At 41.8% G+C, this 20205-nt stretch overlaps 1 protein-coding gene across 1 annotated transcript in view; it reads right to left on the bottom strand.

The window, feature by feature from the left end:
- LOC115471506 (E3 ubiquitin-protein ligase MARCH6) overlaps window positions 1–16129 on the bottom strand; it is a 350986-nt gene extending 334857 nt beyond the window's left edge. The window contains exon 1 of the mRNA XM_030205152.1: window positions 15928–16129. Within this exon, the coding sequence (XP_030061012.1) occupies window positions 15928–15946 (19 nt within the window). The 5' untranslated portion in view covers window positions 15947–16129. The remainder of the gene's footprint in view (window positions 1–15927) is intronic.
- Between the last annotated feature and the right edge of the window lie 4076 nt (window positions 16130–20205).

Below are 20205 nucleotides of genomic sequence, written 5' to 3' on the forward strand. Positions count from 1 at the left end.
ACACACAGGTGGGTTGCCTACGTGAAAGGAATTGCTGCTGAAGATTCGTAGTCATTATGAATTTTGACAAAAGTAATCAGGGCGCTGGGGTTTATCTTGGCTATAAATATGGCAACAGATTTTATATAAGGAAAGTAAACAAAACAAGAGAAACAGGAAGCCAATATGATTCTCCAAAGAAGCGGCAGCAATCAAGAAATATAGAATACAACAAGAGAATCACGGAAAAAATTACTGGATTAAACTAAAAAGAGGGAAATACAGCTAGCAAAGGCACAGGAGGAAGAATACTGTAGAGAGATGTGACAAAACCTTTTTCAGATATATTGAGGAAAAAAGAAATGGAATTTTTATGTAAAAAATGTCTATTCCACTTAATTCATAGTTCTTAGCGGATCACAAAATATTAACACAATCCAAGCTTACAATAATTATACATACAAATAAGCTCAATCCATCCAAAAATTATTACTGGAGTTTCACTCCTCACCTGAGCTGAAAGTTTGCATAAACAACAATATTTTGAGCTCTTTTTTAAACTCTTTAAAACCCTGAATGTTCCTGATTCTAAGAGGGAGCTTGTTTCAAGATGCTGGTCCTGCAATATAAAATCTCATTTCTATATTTCTCAGACCTAACAACATGAAGAGATGGAATAGCAAGTAATTGTTGAGTACCTGATCATAACTTGGCTGATAAATATGGAGCTTAGATGCCAAAGTCTTTGAAACCTGTTTTGCTAATACCCTGAAACCTAAACAGAGAATTTTAAAGTGAATTCTATTCTCAATAGGTAACCCATGTTAGAGTTTCAATGTTGATTTATAATCCGCCTAGTTGTGAGCAGAATAGAAATTTTTAAATAAAATACAGGATTAATATGTTCAAAGCAACTGATCCCTGACAAAACCCTAGCCACTTAATTTTGGACTATTTGTAATGCTTTTTATCCATGTCTTAATCTTACACACATGTACTTTCACTCAAACTTTCATCAAGCATCACACCTAAAGCTTTGAAATCTTGAACAGGAATAGACTCATTATCAAATTGAAACACTGTGTAGTGTCATCTGATCTATAAGTTGTCAATAGCAAAATCTGTCTTATTAATATTTAATTTCAGACTGTTCGCAGACATCCAACAAATAATTGACCACAGAATCAATTTCAATTTTGCAAATGTTTCTTGTATTCCATCTTCCAAACTTATCAAAAATTGTATGTCATCTACATGCAGTCTGAATTGTATATCAAAACAATTTAGTAAATGGACAAAGAGGAATCAGATTTGGAAAAGAACAGCGGATAAGTATGATCCTTGCAGAACACCTATAAATAATGGCTTCAAATGATGTATCATCCCCTTGCACTACACAAAAACACCTATGCTCCAAAAAAAGAAAAAAAAAAGGGAGATGTCACGAACAGCTATGTGGAGAGTGATGAGGATAAAGCAAATGTGCTAAACAAATACTTCTCTTTGGTGTTCACAGAGGAAAATCATGGAGAAGACTGCACTCGGCTGCCAAAAGTATATCTGGGAATGGAGTGGATATTGCACCTTTCACAGAGACAAAGCCAATATGGATTTAGTGAAGGGAAATCTTGCCTCACCAATCTACTACATTTCTTTGAAGAGATGAACAAACATGTGGATAAAGGTGAGCAGGTTGATATTGTGTATCTGGATTTTCAAAAGGCATTTGACAAAGTACCTCATGAAAAGACTCCAGAAGAAATCGAAGAGTCAGGGGATAGGAGGTAGTGCTCTACTACTACTACTACTTAACATTTCTAAAGCGCTACTAGGGTTACGCAGCGCTGTACAAATTAACAGAGGGACAGTCCCTGCTTAAAGAGCTTACAATCTAAGAGACAAGTGAACGGTCAGTCCGATAGGGGCGGTCAAATTGGGGCAGTCTGGATTTACTGAACGGTAAGAGTTAGGTGCCGAATGCAGCATTGAAGAGGTGGGTTTTAAGCAAAGACTTGAAGATGGGCAGGGAGGGGGCTTGGCGTAAGGGCTCAGTAAGGTTGTTCCAAGCATAGGGTGAGGCGAGGCAGAATGAGTGGAGCCTGGAGTTGGCGGTGGTGGAGAAGGGTACAGAGAGGAGGGATTTGTCCTGTGAACGGAGGTTACGGGCGGGAACGTAAGGGGAGATTAGGATAGAAAGGTAGTGAGGGGTACTGTGGATTACAAACTGGTTAAAAGATAGAAAACAGAGAGTAGGGTTAAATAATCAATAATTCTCAATGGAGAAGGGTAGATAATTGGGTTCCTCAAGGGTCTGTGCTGGAACTACTGCTTTTTAACATACTTGTTTAAATCATTTTTATTGATGACAAACAAGAACAGGCAGTACAGGTTACCAAAACTGTCAACAAGGTCATCGTTTACAATAAACAACCAACCAGCCCACCCCACAATAAACAGAACGAGCAATCCGAGGGCCTGCTTCTTATGACCCCCAAATAGTGAAACAGTATATTAAAAAAAAAAAACAACAAGAAAAAAGGGAGATGAGAACACACTAAGATCCCAACAATAACTCAAAGTATTCAATAATTCACCCTAAGCTCGAGGGGATAGGTTTCCCAGACTAAAAGGAAATCCTTCCTGCATCGGGAGGGGGAACCTTGTAGCCACATGTTTTTCCAATAACAGAGTGTAGTTTGCTGCACCATGCCCAATAAGAGTGTGTGTCAGCCTTGGTCCAGATTCCTAATATAATTTTTTCACCAACAATCCCCGCCTTACATAGCAGATGGCAGCCACCTTTGCCCTGCAGTGCAAAGACTGCAAAGTAATCCAGAAGAAACCTTAGTGGAGACAGAGGGACCGGAGAAAAAAAGAAGACCAAGTAAGAGACAATGGATTTCCAGAACACCTGTATCCGCATTCTGAGCAAGTAGGCGAGTCTACCTTTTCCCATTTTAAAGAGCTGTGCTCTGGTCATATAGGCCCTGTACAGAACCCGACATTCCACATACTCCACATTGACAGTAATCCTTGGGATGCGCATAATTAAGGAGGTAAGAGGGAGGGGAATAGAGGACCATTGTAAATCCCTGCACCACAGTTAAAGCAGATAAATCTGGGTGCAGGAAAAGGTGCATCAATTGTGTACGTAGAACAGACACTGTTAGACAGTCCTGCTTGTCCACAGGTAGAATTCAACATATTTATAAAATGATCTAAACATGAGAGTAATTAGTGTGCTGATGACACAAAGCTATTCCAAGTTGTTAAATCATAAGAGGATTGTGAAAAATTACAAGAGGACTTTACGAGACTGGGCACCCAAATGGCAGATGAAGTTTCATGTGAGCAAGTGCAAGTGATGCATGTGGCAAAGAGGAACCCGAACTATAGTAACATAGTAAATGACAGCAGATAAACTATGCCCAACAAGATAAAACTCATTTTACATGGTATACGATACTTTATATGTATACCCAAATTTGATTTGTCCCTGCCTTTCTCAGAGAACAGACCATAAAAGTCTGCCGAGAACTATTCCTGTACTAAACGTTCTGAAGCTAACATCAAAGCCCCTTTAAAATTTACACTCCAGCCCATATCTATTCAGCCACAATCAGGGCAAAGACCGTAAGTCCACCCAGCACCGGTTTTACTCTCCTCCAATTACCGGCGTTGCCACCCAATCTCCACTAAGATTCCGTAGATCCATTCCTTCTAAACAGGATTCCTTTGTCTTTATCCCACGCAGTTTTGAATTCTGTTACCATTTTCATCTCCACCACCTCCCGCGGGAGGGCATTCCACGTATCTACCACCCTTTCTGTGAAAAAATACTTCCTGACATTAATCCTGAGTTTGCCCCCCTTCAACCTCAATTCATGTCCTCTAATTCTACCGCCTTCCCGTCTCTGGAAAAGGTTCGTTTGCGGAATAATATCTTTCAAATATTTGAACATCTGTATCATGCCACCAGTTTCTCCTTTCCTACAAGGTATACATGTTCAGGTCGGCAAGTCTCTCCTCGTACGGTTTGCAACGCAAATCCCATACCATTTTTGTAGCTTTTCTTTGGCCAGCTTCCAGTCTTATTACATCTTTAGCAAGTTACAGCCTCCAAAACTGAACACAATACTCCATGTGGGGCCTCACCAACGACTTGTAGGAGGGGCATCAACACCTCCTTTCTTATGCTGGTTATACCCCTCTCCATGCAGCCTAGCATCCTTCTGGCCATGGCATTGTCACATTGTTTCTTCACCTTCAGATCCTTGGACAGTTAAGTATGCAAGGTTCAACATTAGGAGTCACCGATCAGGAAAGGGATCTAGGTGTCACCGTCTGCTTAGTGTGCAGCAGCAGCTAAGAAAGCAAATAGAATGTTAGGTATTATTAGGAAAGGAATGGAAGACAAAAATGAGGCCATTGTAATGCCTTTGTATCTCTCCATGGTGCGACTGCACCTCAAATACTGTGTGCAATTCTGGTCACCAATCTCAAAAAAGGTATAGTGGAATTAGAAAAGGTACACAGAAGGGTGTTGAAAATGATAAAGGGGATGGGACGACTTCCCTATGAGGAAAAGTTAAAGCAGCTAGGCCCTTCACCTTGGAGAAAAGATGGCTGAGGGGGAGATATGATAGAGATCTATAAAATAAAGCATGGAGTGCAATGGATAGATGTGAATCATTTGTTTACTCTTTCCAAAAAAAATACTAGGACTAGGGGGCACACAATGAAGCTAGAAAGTAGTAAATTTAAAACAAATCAAAGAAAGTATTTCTTCACTCAACATGTAATTAAATTCTGGAATTCGTTGCCAGAGAATGTAGTAAAATCTGTTAGCTTAGCGGGGTTTAAAAAAGGTTTAGATGGCTTCCTAAAGGAAAAGTCCATAGACCATTATTAAAATGGACTTGGGGAAAATCCACTGCTGATTTCTAGAATTAGCTGCATAAAATGTATTGTTAAGAACTTACCAGGTACTTGTGACCTGGATTGACCACTGTTGGAAACAGGATGCTGAACTTGATGGACCTTCAGTCTGTCCCAGTATGGCAACACTTATGTACAGGGCCAGTACCTCTGGCACCTCCCCCCCCCCCCCCCCCCCCCCTCAATCCAGCATCTCCTCTCTTTTTTCTCCCTCTCCCCTTCTATCACCCCACCACCTTAAAACGGTGAAAAAACAAAAGGGTTTTTTTTTTTTTTTTTTTTACTCAACAGCTTTTTAAATTTGAAAGATTCCCATATGTAGATATAAATATCATGAAATAAAATTGAATAGCACTAAAACTGCTTAAAAGATTATTGTAGCTGGTGGAAACAGAACTAATAAAGGCTATGTTTTGTGCTCCTTTTTCTACGCTGTTCTATACAATACAGTAATACATGGCCAAATTTCAGTGAAGATACCCTGTTTCCTGATAGGTTCATCTTAACTGTTGCTGTAATCTGCCTTGGGAAATCTGGTGTTATAAAGGTTGGAAGTAAAATTAAACTCGCCTTTCATTGGGGCACATGAAGTTTCTTCTCTTTGGTACAAATGGATTATTCTATTTTCAGGTTATGCCCCTCCTCTAGCAGGTTAGAAAGTTTGCCTCAACAGAGCATGTGCAGCCATTCTAACTTCAGTATACGATACCAAAGCAGTAGGAAATTAAACCATAAACTAGACTCCTGCCTCTACAAGAGCAGCAAAACTTGGGTGAATTCTCCGAGCTGCTATGAAATAGAACGTATAAATATAAACTCACACTAAACACTACATTCAAATTCCAAGCTGGTACCACCGGATTCCGAGGAGGTCTCACATGTCCTACCCCGTGGAGAAAACGAACAATATCTGGGTGAGAGGCCAAGGACTGTTTCCCCAACCGGCCTCTGAAACAGGCCAAAGCCGCCACCTTTTTTTTTTTTTTTTAATCGTTTATTTATATATTTTGCAAAATTGTACAAAACCAGTTTAAAACATCATTTTTCTCCAAAATATAACATTCTAATACACATACATACTCTCCATTTCCACTTTGTTACCCATCAACTGTTCTCTGGCTTTTCGCCCAACACTCCCCTCCCCTCTCCCCCCCTTGCTAAGTATGTGGCATTAGGATTGCACAGAAATTTCTCTCCAGGCCGTATAAGAGTCCCAAGTCTTTAGGTACTTAGCCATTCGTCCTGACCTCATAGCTGTGAGTTTAGACATTAAATGAATATATTCCAGTTTTTCCAACACTGTGGATATGTCCGGTAGTCTCAACTTCCTCCATGCAGCTGCTAATACTAGTTTGCCCGCCACAAATGTCTGAGTAGCAAATTGATGTATATGCCGTGGTACCTTGGGCGGTCGAAGATGTAGCAAACAGTATTCCATTTTCTGTTGATATTGTATGGCAGTCACTGAACTGATAAAGTCTATGATACTTGCCCAGTATCGTTGTGCATATGTACATGACCACCAAACATGAAACATATCCCCATCCTCCCCACATTCTCGCCAACAACTTGCTGAACTTAATCTGAACATTTTAGCCAAACGGGCGGGTGTATAGTACCAGCTATATAATATTTTATGTCCATTTTCCACCATCTTGCTGGACACCGATACCCGAAGTAATGATTTAAACATCTGTGCCCATTGTGGGGGGTCATATGTTGTTCCTATTTCTAATTCCCATTTTCTTGTATAGTGCTCCACTGGGTTCTCCTTTGCCAACAGAGCTCCATAAATTCTAGTAATACTCCCTCGACCACCCCCACCCGTCATCCCCTTTTCCAGCTGTGTTTCTGTTAACTCCAGTTCCTCACCCGCAGTTCGTTTAAGAAAAGTTTGCACTCTGTGGTAGTGAAAGGCCTGTAGCGGGGAGAGCCCATAGTCCTGACATAACTCCTGATATGTGGGGATCCTCTCCTCCTTGCACATTTGTCCCAATTCACACAATCCCAATTCCTCCCACTCTTTATACATGCTATCATATCTGCCCATATCAAATTGGGGAGCAAATCTAAGGTAAGTGTGTTGAAAGTAGATGCGTTCTGGAAAGAACTGTTCCCTGATCTTGCTCCAGACAGTCAAAGGCCACTGTAGGAGGCAAGGGCTTCCTTTAATTACCTCCCTAAGTGTACGTGTAGGCAACCAGAGAATTGCTTTAAGTGGATATGGACTCAACCAATGTTGTTCTATACTAACCCATAATTTCTCAGTACTCTGGTACCAATTAGCTAGTAATCTAAGGTGTGCCGCGCAATAATACTCATAAAATGATGGGACTCCCATCCCTCCTTTATCTCGGGGTTGATACATTGTATCCCTCCTCACCCTCGGTGGTCTCTTTCTCCAGATATAGGAAAAAACCTTACCCTGCAAGCCACGAAAAAAGCTATCTGGTATCTCTATCGGTAACGCCATAAACAGATAGAGCAATTTCGGAAGGATGACCATTTTAATAGCATTAATTCTGCCTACCCAGGATATTGTCAATCCCTCCCACCGCTCCATTTCCTGAAATAGTTCTCGCACCTTCCCAGGGAAGTTATATTCAAATAAGTCTTCTATCCGACGGGGTATGTTTATCCCCAGATACCTAATATATTTATTAGCCCATTTGTAAGGAAATCGTTTTTTCAAAAAGGCGAGAGTAGGGTTTGGTATATTTATATCGAGTGCTTCAGATTTGTCAAAGTTAATTTTAAAGCCCGACAACTCCCCGTATTTTTGTATCTCTTCTCCCACCACCGGTAAAGCTACCCGAGGATCTTGTAGTGTCAGTAAAATGTCATCGGCAAAGAGAAGTATCTTAGTTTCTATACCTCCACCCCTAAGGCCCCTAATCTCTCCATTCCCACGAATTTTAATAGCCAATGGCTCCATCACCAATGCAAAGAGTAAGGGCGACAGTGCGCATCCCTGTCTGGTACCTCTTTGTAGTGAAAACGGGCGTGTCAGCGTCCCATTGACACGCACTGCCGCTACTGGGGTCTTGTAGATGAGATGTACCCATTCTAAGAATTGTCCCTCTATTCCCATCTTTTCGAGCACCCCAAAGAGAAAAGGCCAGCTAACTCTATCGAAGGCCTTTTCCGCGTCCAAAGATAATATACATAATTGGGAGTTCAGTATATGGGCCCCTTGGAGCACCTGTAGTGTTCTCCTGATGTTATCGAACGTCTGGCGGGAATGGACAAAGCCCGTCTGGTCTTCATGTATTATCTGTGGTAAAATTTGCTGAAGTCGTGTGGCCATGATCTTTGTAAATATTTTGTAATCCACCCCTAACAAAGATATGGGTCGATATGAGCTACATAATTGGGGATCTTTGCCTGGTTTATGTAAAACCGTAATTGTGGCCATATTCCATGTCGGGGGCAAGCTCGTGTTTTTATCCAACGAGTTAAACACTTGTAGTAACAATGGGGCAAGTAGCTTTACGTAAATTTTATAAAATTTGGGAGTGAACCCATCTGGTCCTGGGGCCTTCTCTGGGGAGAGTGCTCGGATTGTCTGCTCCACCTCCTCTAACGTGATAGGAGCGCCCAAGGTTTGCGCAGCCTGTTCTGGTAATTTCGGAAGGTCTACACTCTCCAAGTAATCCCGTATTTCCTCTTCTCCCCTTTCCTCCTCTGCCCTGTATAAATTTTTATAATAGCTTCTGAATGACGATTCCAGGAACTCTGGCTCCGAGTGTATCTCCCCTCCCGCATCTCTAAGTCCCCCTATCATATTCCTATTGGTGTGTTGTGTTAATTTGTGGGCTAAAAGCCTGCTTGGTTTATCACCAAATTCAAAGTGCATTTGTCGTACTCTCTTTAATTTTTCGGCTAGTTCAGCTAACTCGAGCTCCTGTAACTGAGTACGCAGTTCATATGCCTGTCCCCTTAATTGTAATGGGTTCTGGGCTGTCCCCTCTTGCAGTTGTTTCTCTACCTGTGTTAACCTTGAACGTAAATCTTTGTCTTTCGCGCATCTTTCCTTCCAGCATTTAGAACGCAACGCTATCAAATGACCTCGAATCACTGCTTTAAATCCTTCCCATATCATGGTCGGAGATACCTCCCCAGTATCATTGAATTGGATGTATTCCCTGATATATTGCTCTATCTGTGTTATGTTTGCTGGATCTGATAACAGGGCGTTGTCCAAACGCCATTGCCTTCTCGGCCCCGGTGGACCCACCCCCCGAAGCCGCAAAAGCACCGGGGAGTGGTCCGACCAAGTCCGCGGCAAAATAGAATGTTCTCCTATTGCTCCCATTAAAGATAGGTCCCCCAACCACATATCAATTCGGGATGCAGATTGATGTACTGTGGAAAAGTATGTGTATGCCCTTTGATTAGGATTGTCCCTCCGCCAGTAATCCTGTAATTGCCAGTGATTTATAAATTCCTGAAGTTGCCTTCTATCGCTTTTTGCATAATTTATCCGTCTTACCGTATTGTCTAATTGTGGGTTCAGGGTAAGATTAAAATCCCCTCCAATCAATAGGGACCCTTCAACATGTCTGGTAAGTATTTGGTCTAGTGCCTTGAAAAATTCCCCATGTTGTGAGTTTGGGCCATATATATTCACTAATGTATAGGTTCGCCCTACCAAAGTGAAGACTATCAACAAGTATCGCCCCCCCTTTATCTTTGATAACTTTTTTAATCTCCCATGGCTTCCCTCTACTAAATGCTATAAGGACCCCTTTGCTTTTCGTATTGTCTGTGCTCGAGGCAAAGTGTATGACAGGGTATGCCCTATGAGTGCATAGTCGCTCATACTTGGTTTTTAAGTGGGTCTCCTGTATCAACCCTATGTCCACCTTGTGGCGCTGCAGTTCCCTGAATAACAGCTGTCTTTTCCTGGGTATATTTAGCCCCCTGGCATTGAGCACCAAACATTTAATGTCCCCCATCTCTTTTAATATACATATATCCTTTCTTTATCCTCGCCCGCCCTTTGAGCCCTTGTCCTATAATCAGCCTGTATCCCATGCCATGTTAAATTGTTTCTCCCCCCTCTCCCACCCCCCTCCCCCAATCCCCTCCCCCTTCCCATCTATAGAGTTTAGGCATCCCTTACCCTCAGGTGATGCCTATTCTAGGAGGAAGGAACAACCTGTTTCAATCCAGTCCCCCCCCCCCCCCCCCGCAACAACAGCATCCCAACTTTCTCTTATGATCCTGAGCTGACTATCAGCTCACATATTTAACCTTTAACCCAACTCGTATTTTAACAGTTTATAACTTTACCAACAATAATGTTCGTGTATCTTCAAGTGATTCTAGTTGCAGATTGTTGGCGCTGCAGTCTTCTCGGTCCCTTTCCAGCCCGTTGCCATTTCGGTGGGGGTGGAAGAGATCCAAGCCTCGGTCTGTTGCTCCTTTCCGACCCACTGTCTGTAGTTGTTGTCTCCGGGAAAAGTTCTTGTGCTTCCAATAGGGATCTAATTTGATGCTGTTTCCCATCTTTATAAAACACCAATGCAAATGGGTGCCTCCATCTATACTGGATCTTGAGATCTCTGAGATGTCGTGTAAATGGTTTCAAGTCTCCTCTCCGCTTTAGCGTCGCCGCCGCCAGGTCTTGGTATATTTCGATATTGTATGAGTCCCATTTAAATTCCAGTGTTTGGCGTGCATATTTCAGCACTTTTTCTTTTTGCTTAAAGTTGGTGAAACAAGCAATAATGTCTTTTGGTTTATTGTTGCGCATTGCTCCTAGTGCCCTATGTGCTCTATCTATTTGGATAAGCTCAGATTCCACTGTTGCGCCATTCGCTGCGTACAGGTCCCGTACTATGTCCTGCACCACTTTCTCACAGTCCTGGTAGGTCGGAGTTTCTGGAAGGCCCCGGAATCTAAGATTGCTGCGGCGCCCCCTGTTTTCTAAGTCCTCTACTTTGTCTAGCAGTTGTTGCTGGTCGTTCTGCAGCCCCACAACTTGTTGATCCAACGCCCCAAGAGCCTCCCCTTGTGCCTCCACTTGCGTTTCTGTCTCTTCCAGACGTGTGCCCAGCTCTCTGATCTCACCTCTCAAATCAGCCCCCATTGTCGCCACCTCCGCTCGTAAGGCTTTGAGATCGGAGCTGATATTTTGTAACCATTGTTGCAGGCATAATTGATCCATCTCAGAGGATTCGGCCGCCGCTTGTTTCCCCGGCTGGCTGCCTTGAAGCTGGGTGCTACCCGGCTCCGTGAAGCTCTTCGTTTTTTTCCCGTCCGCCATTTTGTTTATATGTTGCGGTCCTGTTCCTTCGAACGCAAACCGGGATAAATCCACTCCCGAGGATGGCGGTTGCATATGCAAAGTCACGATTTGTTTGCTGTCTACCGAGTTATTTCAGCTCTCCAGCTTCGTTTAAACACGCTAATTTTGCCGTTGTCGCCGCGGGGGGACCGGAGCTAATCTTTCAAGCGTCCATCTAGGTTGGTGACGTCACTTCCTCCCCCCAAAGCCGCCACTTTTAACGTGCTCAACGACAGCTACTTATCCATACCCTGTTGTAAAAAGGTTAAAAAAGAGACCTCAGAGAAGCAGCTTGGGGAGAAAGACCAACCCCGGAACACCATGACACAAACGTTCTCCAGACTCTGGCATACGCGGTGGATGTAGAACGCTTTCGAGCCTGCAACATCGTCCTAATGACTGCTTCCGGGTAACCCTTACGTCTCGTGACCTTTCAATAGCTTTGCTCTTCTGCGCCACTGTGTTTTCAAAATGGCTGCCAAGACTGGAAGCCTCTGTCCTCTATTCTTATAAACCCCCCCAACCACCACCACCCAAAGCTTCATTCCAAGTTTCAATCTAGCCAAGATGCCACCTTCTCCCACTCCTACCACAGTGCTAATCAAGTTTTGAGATAACCAACCAGCTACAAAAATCCATTCAATATAAACAAACCAATTAATTTTCAAAACTCTGCCTACTGTTTGTGCTCAAAATGTATCATGTGAAGGGCAAACTATGGCCCATATGCCAAACTCAGGGGCAGATCAAAACTTCAGTGCTATTCTGAATAGATCCATAAAAATAGCGCAGATGAACAACGCCCTAATGCTCAAATCTATCTGCGTGCTTATATTTGCATTAGGGAGTTCGGCAGGAGGATTGTACTTTGGCGCACGTGCAGAAGAGTTCAGCGGTAAGCTCAACTCCTGTGCGCATGCACCTTGTAAAACCCAAACGTGAAGCACACAGTGTCTTTTCTGCAGCATAAATATAAGCTTTTGAAACTTTTTTTTTCTGGATGCTTATATTTAGATGCAAGTAACAGATGTCAACGTGTACTCTGGGGTTTTTTTTTTTGTTTTGTTTTAATGCATGGTTGCTTTCAATTTAGATGCAGGACAAGGACATCAATGTGTGCTTCACATTCAGGTCTGCTGTTTCTCACAATCTGCACTTAAGGGCCTTGCATGGGCTTCCTTCTGCTTCCAAAAGCAAACAAAACCATAAATATTGCAGAAGGAATCACAAGAGAAGAACGAGAATCATGGGAATCCTCTCTTCCAACACCCTAACTCCTGATTGGCCCTGAAGTTATTTTTTATAGCTGTAAGGCACCTTTTTTTCAGGCACTCTTTTCTGATCAATGGGAATGAATACAAAATTACCTCATTTAAATGAGCCTGACTACATTTGCATGCTATCTGCGCTAAGGCCTGGATGCTCGTTGTTTGCTGCACTAGACCCCTCTGATCATTCTGCACTGGTAAACGTGAGAACTAGTATGGCGCAGGCACTAGTATGGAACTAATGGCCTCTAGTACCCACGTTTACTTTTGATCATCAGCACCTCAGCCTGCTATCTGTGCTTTCACTTTTGCCACAGCTGCTGTTGAGATGAAAGCAGAGTCAAGAGAGAACTAGTGCTCCTGCCTTTGCTTATATCTCAGCATTGCTGTTGGAAGCAATATTGGAAACCAATTTTAACATAGGCTTCGTCGAAAAGGGTAAGAAAATCTGCAGGGGGCTGCATGTTGGGGGGTCGGGTGGATGAGCAGTTGGAACAAAAACTACCAAAACTAAAGAGTGGGTTTTCTCAAATTATAAGAAACAAATGTACTTATTTTTTAGTCATAGTATCATCTTTATCTGCCATTATTTATTATGTTGTTACACCCTTGGTGTAGCCATACTAGGTTCCAAACCAGGCTAGAAATATTCCTGACACCAGAATGATTACTACACTTGGAGTAAGTGGTGTCTAGTAATTCATGTTTGTCAGTCACCAAAGAAAAGCTTTACCAATGCAATGGAACCCTTTCCTAACCCAACCAGTCTACTACAAAAATTAAACTGGCAGCATAAAAGCACAGTAGAATACCATAAATGCTTCTCCTTCCTCTACTTCCACAAAACTCAAGACCACACCATCTTAAAATCACCTCTCCTGCTGCTAGCATCTTGTACTTCTCTTAGACTTTATTGTAAAGAAGAAGTCAATAGTAAGAAAGGACGAGTCTGGAAGGGAAGAGGCAGGTAAAACAAGGTATATATGAAGATAAACAAGAATGCATGGAAAACATAGGGGAAATACGGGAGGAAGGATGTCTTCACATTTTTCAAGTTTTTTAAATGTTTTCATTTCTAGCACCAGAAAAATGTTTTCTTCCAGGCCTTCTCACCTTTGAGGGATGGAAATGAGATTTAAAATCTCACAGAGGGATGAGAAAAAGGTCAATCTGTGTATCCCTGGTTCAAACTGCAGTCCCCAAGTTCTGCTTACAAGGTTGGTTTTCAAATATGTACACATACACTTCACTATTTGCACAATTTGGCTGGGTTGAAAACTATACTTCTTTGCAGCAATCAAGGATGTTTCACAGATCCTACTGATCCCTAGGCTTTTCTAATATTTTTCTAGTCCTGGTTCCAAAAGGAACCAATGTACATGGGCCCCCTACGAAGCACGTTCGCTGTACTGACTGAGCTATGGAATTAAGAGGGTGTGGGACCTAACTACCTGGCAGTCAGGCACGAAGGCCTATGGTGCCCAAATTTCATATGCCCAATCCTCATACAGAAAGAGCTGGGTTGGGGCAAGTTACACTTGAGCTTCTAGTACAACTATATTATATATCAACTGTGGATTGTTGACAAGTTTTCAATCCACAAAATACCATTACACTTACAAGTTCATACCAATAAAAAATAATAGGATCATTAGTAGGAAAACAATCTTGGCAAAAAACAATTTGCTATGAAATATAAAGGTAGTGTTAAAGTGAAGGGTTGTTTTAAAAAATTAATTGCTGTTACTTTATCTATTGCTAGTAGCTCATACAAATTGTTAAAACCCAAATTGCCACAGTGTATTTATATATTTAGCATGAAAAAGTTAAAATGTGAGGCTGAAGGGCTCACCACGTCTTCCACCTGCTGAAGACTGAGAATACTGGGAATTGAGAGGGGAGGGTTGGGCTCTAATTGGCTCTCTCAAGATACATTGTTCTCAGTTCTCACCTGCTGGAAGGCGTGCACAACCCAATAGTTCAGCTGCGCTAGTTCAGAGGAACACTAAGGAAATGTTTCTTTTCTAAAATAAACTTCTTATTCAAACTCTCTTGTTATGCTCAACTTTAGCTTTTTGGATTATAACTAAAGGGGGTAAGCCTGCAGCGCTCACTGTTCAAATGTTGGATTCACTGATCTTTAATAGATCAGAACTATTTACTGAGCCTCAAGCATCTTGATGACAGGTCATCCAATAAATTCTGTTCCTTCACACAAGTTCTTGGGGCCACCTGCACTGTTTTTGTTAGCAACAAAACTAATGTCAAGTTGAGCAAGATTACAAAAAATTGTTTTTATATTTTGCTCACACCTTTTTCAGTAGTAACTCGAAGTGAGTTATGTTCAGGTACACTGGGTATTTCCCTCTTCATGTACAGCATGTTATAGACAAGAGAACTAAAAACAATTTTATAAAAAGTTACTCAATACTATTTTCTTATATTCAATATCCATGTTGTTTTAATCATTTCTATAATAAATGTGACTCCCTAAAAAAAAAGCCTTTGTGTGTGTCTTGTCTTGCATAGATTATAAACTCTGCCATGCAGGAGACTGCCTCTCTTATGTTTGTGTACAGTCCTGCATCAATGTAGGGCAGTAGAAATAATACCAGTATTAAGTTTTCTGTACTACAAAGACCTCTTCGAAGTTCAAAATATATATGAAAATGATTCCCCTCCATATACACTACCTTTTTCTTTCAAGAAAACACGTATAAGACCTATCAAGTCACCCCTCATGTATAAACCTATAAATTACACTTTTAAATCACCCTCTTAACCTGTCTACAGGCACGTTTACAGCAAAGCACGTAGTTATGTGGAAGAACAGAAAATAAAAAAGTAAAAGTGTGCCCCTTAATCTCGCTGCACATTTAAAGAAATATGGTGAGAAGGGGATTAAGACGACAAAACACACTGCCTTCTTTACATTGTGTATATCTAAAATATCTCCAATCAAGGATGTAACAAGGCAATATAATACAGATGTATTCCATTTCCATACACATACCCATTACGTTCAGCAAGATGGTCAGCCTTGGAACGTATACGCTGCTTCCCGAACTTCTTAGCACAGATCCCAATCCCTCCATAAACTAAGAAATCAACCTGTGTGCTGCTGGCTCTTTGGGACTGCCTCGTCTGGTCTGACGGGCCGCGCACAAACTCTCAGCAGAAGCAGCAGTTCGGGCAAAAAAAAATAAGAACGCTGCAAACATTCAGCTAAGAGCCGGGCAAGGCCTGACAGCCCTCCCCCCGCCCTCAGAATGACCCCGCTACGCGCCGCACACTGGCGCTGCGACAACCTGAACACAACAACACAAGCCACAACGAAGAAGTAAAAGGGTGTGGGGAGAAGGCCACATCACCCACCGTGCAGAACCCTGGCGCACTCTGGGTCTCTGCGGCCCCTGTTCTCTCGGGGCTACGGGTGACGGGGCTGCTTACCTTCCTCGGCGGTTTCCATCTTGCCTCGCTCCGGTGACGCAGACTCTCAGCAGGTTCTCCTCTCTCCCTGAATCCCTCTGTCTACTCCGTAAACTCACTCTCTCGTCTCTCTCGCGGGCGAGCACGAGCACAAACAGCCGATCTACGTCACCCTCGCCCCTCCCTTACGCACGCATCTCTGACACGGCCAGCGACATCTACAGTGAAAGGCGGCGAGAAAAGGGAGGGAGTGCGCACGCGCACCAAGCGGCTAGATTCGCTCACTCACCCTCCGCCACACTTCGTCGCTGTGTGTGGAGGATCAAGAAAGGTGTTTTAAACCTCCTCGGAGTGAATACACAAGCAAAACGTGTGAAAAAAGGCGTGTCGGCGACGTTGTTGTGCGGCCGCGCGCCTTGACGTAAGAAGGCCAACTGCTGCAGCTGCAAGGATTTTTGATGGTGTCCATTTTTGCTCCCCGAGAAACGAAGAGCTTAGACCGAGGAGGTTTAATGACTCGCGGAACTCCGAGCCGTACAGCATTGCAAATTCCAATCTATGGGAGGAACTTCGAGTGGTGAAGAGGTCGCGTAGTGAAAACCGGGACTGGATCGTCTAATTGTTAATTGGGTTGCGATAGACTCATCAGAATGCTGTAATTGTGTTTGTTGTTGTCATTTTTTTTGTGCTTCGCAGTTTTATGTCCTTCCTTCCCCCCTCCCATATCTACTTTTATTTAGCATCACGTGTACAAATGATCGTTCCAGTACTGTTTTCACAGTCTGAATCTGAACGCAGTAATCATATGCAGTTTAGTTTCAAGTTTATTAATCGCTTGATGTACCACTCAGGGAACAAACCATCAGAGCGGTTTAAGCCTAGAACTCCATGTAATAGAGGAAAGACATAGGGATAGATTAAGAAGAAAAACATGGAAAAGTGAAATACCAGTAAATCATCAACAAGAGTGACATGCATAACAGACAGCAACATCATCTGGTGGTAGCAGTGGGGTCAGCGACGTGCAACATGAACCGAAGACCACAAACAAATGGGGCCTTAAAAATAGGCAAGGAAGTCTCTTGGGGTAAGGCTAGGTGGGCAGCATTCCAGAGCTGTGAATCCATGATATTAATAGGTTTTTATGTATGGAAGAGAGGCAAACACTGCAAAGGGAAGGGATCTAGCACAAACTGGCCCGAGAAGAACCAAGAGTGTGAGGGCCGGGGACAATAAGGTGTGAGAAATTTGATAAATAGGATGGCTGGCCAGAATGGTGAATTTTATGAACCAAGAAAAGTGACTTGTAAGAGATCCAGTATGAGACTGGCAGTCTTGGAGATATAAGGGCAAAAGGATAACACCTCAAAACTGTCAAAACCATGGCCAGCAGATTGCAGGCTATGGTGATGGGATGTGCTACAGGAGACTGATTGGAGCGTGAAAATAGGAGCCCAGTACTCTTCCCATAGTTAAGTGTAAGCTTATGTGAGTTTGCCAAAGTGCAGTTTGGTCAAACTTGACATTTAGAGATTGGATAGCAAGGGTATCAGTAGGTTCAGTACAGGCAAGTACCTGGATATCATCTGCATAGGCAAAAACATGCAGGCCTAATGATTCTACAAAAAGCAAGAGGGACCAGGAATGTATTAAAAAGTAGTGAGGCTGCACCAAGCCCTGTGGTACTCCATAGGGGGAGACATAGGGATGAGAACATTAGTTAAGTTGATAGATCTTGTTAGATCTGTCAGGAAAGACGAACCAGCGTACAGCAGTGTCCCGAAGACCTATGGCATGTAATCAATCAATAAGAAGAACATGGTCAATTGTATCGAATGCCATGGAAAGGTCATATAATTGAGCTTCACCACCACCACACTGCTGGTCAGATTTTCAGGCTATCACAATAAATATGTATGAGAGAGATTTGTATACCAGGCAAATTTCTCATCCATATTCATTGTCTATATTTTGAAAATCAGACTGGCTTCAGTTCCCTGAGTACAAAGTATGGCATAGTATGCTACAATACAATGTCAACACAATCTACTATAATAAAACTCACCCTCAACGTTCTGAGGACACTGACGTCAGTGAAGCCAAGCCCTGACTTCCTTCAAAAAGGTTCGAAGGTTCGTGGTGGTGAAGCCGCCAAAATCGAGGGCGGAGCAATGGCAGAACAACGAAGGGGTTGGCAGGCAGGGAGGCGGGGGGAAATCGCTCCGGGCCCCGCCCTCGCGTCAAACGTCATGACGTTGGGGGCGGAGCACTGGCAGAACAACGAAGGGGTTGGCCAGGGAGGGAGGGAGGGGGGTGTTGGCGACGAAAACCTTGCTAGCGCCCGTTTCATTTGCTCTGAAACAGGCCTCTTTTACTAGTATGCAATAAAACATTTTAATAGCATAGAGTGTAAGCAAAGATGGAACATATAGATAAGACAGAGTAACAGGAATTTTAAAAAAGTTACCAATTTAAATTTTTTATTTATAGCCATTTAAATTTTTACAAGCGATAAAACAACTTGTTGGAAATACAGAGAAAGTAATATATAGGAATTATTTCAGTCAGGTAATTCTACTACTACTACTAACATTTCTAAAGCGCTACTAGGGTTACACAGCGCTGTACAATTTAAACATGGACAGTCCCTGCTCAAAGAGCTTACAATCTAAAAGATGAGAACAATCTAAAGACAAGTGTACAATCTAGAGGACAAGTGAACAGTTAATCTAATAGGGTAGATAGATTGGGGCATTCTATATTTCTCAAGCGGTTAGGCGCCGAGTGAAACAAGACAAGGAGATCAATTAAACAATAAACAGAAAAAAAAACGTGGTATTAACCTGATTATCCCCAGATATTACTCGTCTAATTCATTATTCCACATTGATCATCTGGTTGGCTTCTTCAAGGCCAATAATGTGTAAAGTCAAATCATTTCATTGAAAACATACTTATTGTCCAATATTAGTTAGAAATAATACATCTGACTACATTCTTTCTCTTTCAAAAACCAGAAGCCATTTAACAATTCATATACTTAAGTCTCCAATTCAAATCCCACTGATTAAAGTAATCCCAGTTTTCACAGGCTTCACTCCTTTTAAAGTAATAATTGAAATATTTCTGAGGAAACTTTAGCAGTCATACCGGAACTCTGGGGAAAAACAATAAAGATATTAGTCATCTATAATAATATTCATTTTATTATTCAAAGTTTCTGGTCTATTATCATTTTCAAAATCATAACCACTTCTTGCTCGTGTAGAATCATTTGTTATATCAATTTTTCACTCTCAAAGGGTTCAGTTAAATTGTCCATGTAACTTTCTAATAAAATTATATTTATTTATTTATTGCATTTGTATCCCACATTATCCCACCTCTTTGCAGGCTCAATGTGGCTTACAATTTATCATGGATACTGGAAATAGAAGAGAATATACATTTGGTTTACAGAGGGTTTTGTGTTACATGGTGGTGAAATACATGATAGTGTTAAAGCAAAGACATAGATAAGACAGAGTAACAGGAATTTTAAAAAAGTTACCAATTTAAATTTTTTATTTATAGCCATTTAAATTTTTACAAGCGATAAAACAACTTGTTGGAAATACAGAGAAAGTAATATATAGGAATTATTTCAGTCAGGTAATTCTACTACTACTACTAACATTTCTAAAGCGCTACTAGGGTTACACAGCGCTGTACAATTTAAACATAGAAGGACAGTCCCTGCTCAAAGAGCTTACAATCTAAAAGATGAGAACAATCTAAAGACAAGTGTACAATCTAGAGGACAAGTGAACAGTTAATCTAATAGGGTAGATAGATTGGGGCATTCTATATTTCTCAAGCGGTTAGGCGCCGAGTGAAACAAGACAAGGAGATCAATTAAACAATAAACAGAAAAAAAAAACGTGGTATTAACCTGATTATCCCCAGATATTACTCGTCTAATTCATTATTCCACATTGATCATCTGGTTGGCTTCTTCAAGGCCAATAATGTGTAAAGTCAAATCATTTCATTGAAAACATACTTATTGTCCAATATTAGTTAGAAATAATACATCTGACTACATTCTTTCTCTTTCAAAAACCAGAAGCCATTTAACAATTCATATACTTAAGTCTCCAATTCAAATCCCACTGATTAAAGTAATCCCAGTTTTCACAGGCTTCACTCCTTTTAAAGTAATAATTGAAATATTTCTGAGGAAACTTTAGCAGTCATACCGGAACTCTGGGGAAAAACAATAATCTTGATATTAGTCATCTATAATAATATTCATTTTAT

This window comes from Microcaecilia unicolor, chromosome 1, assembly GCF_901765095.1.
Source record: "Microcaecilia unicolor chromosome 1, aMicUni1.1, whole genome shotgun sequence".
In the NCBI taxonomy this organism is placed as follows: Eukaryota; Metazoa; Chordata; class Amphibia; order Gymnophiona; family Siphonopidae; genus Microcaecilia; species Microcaecilia unicolor.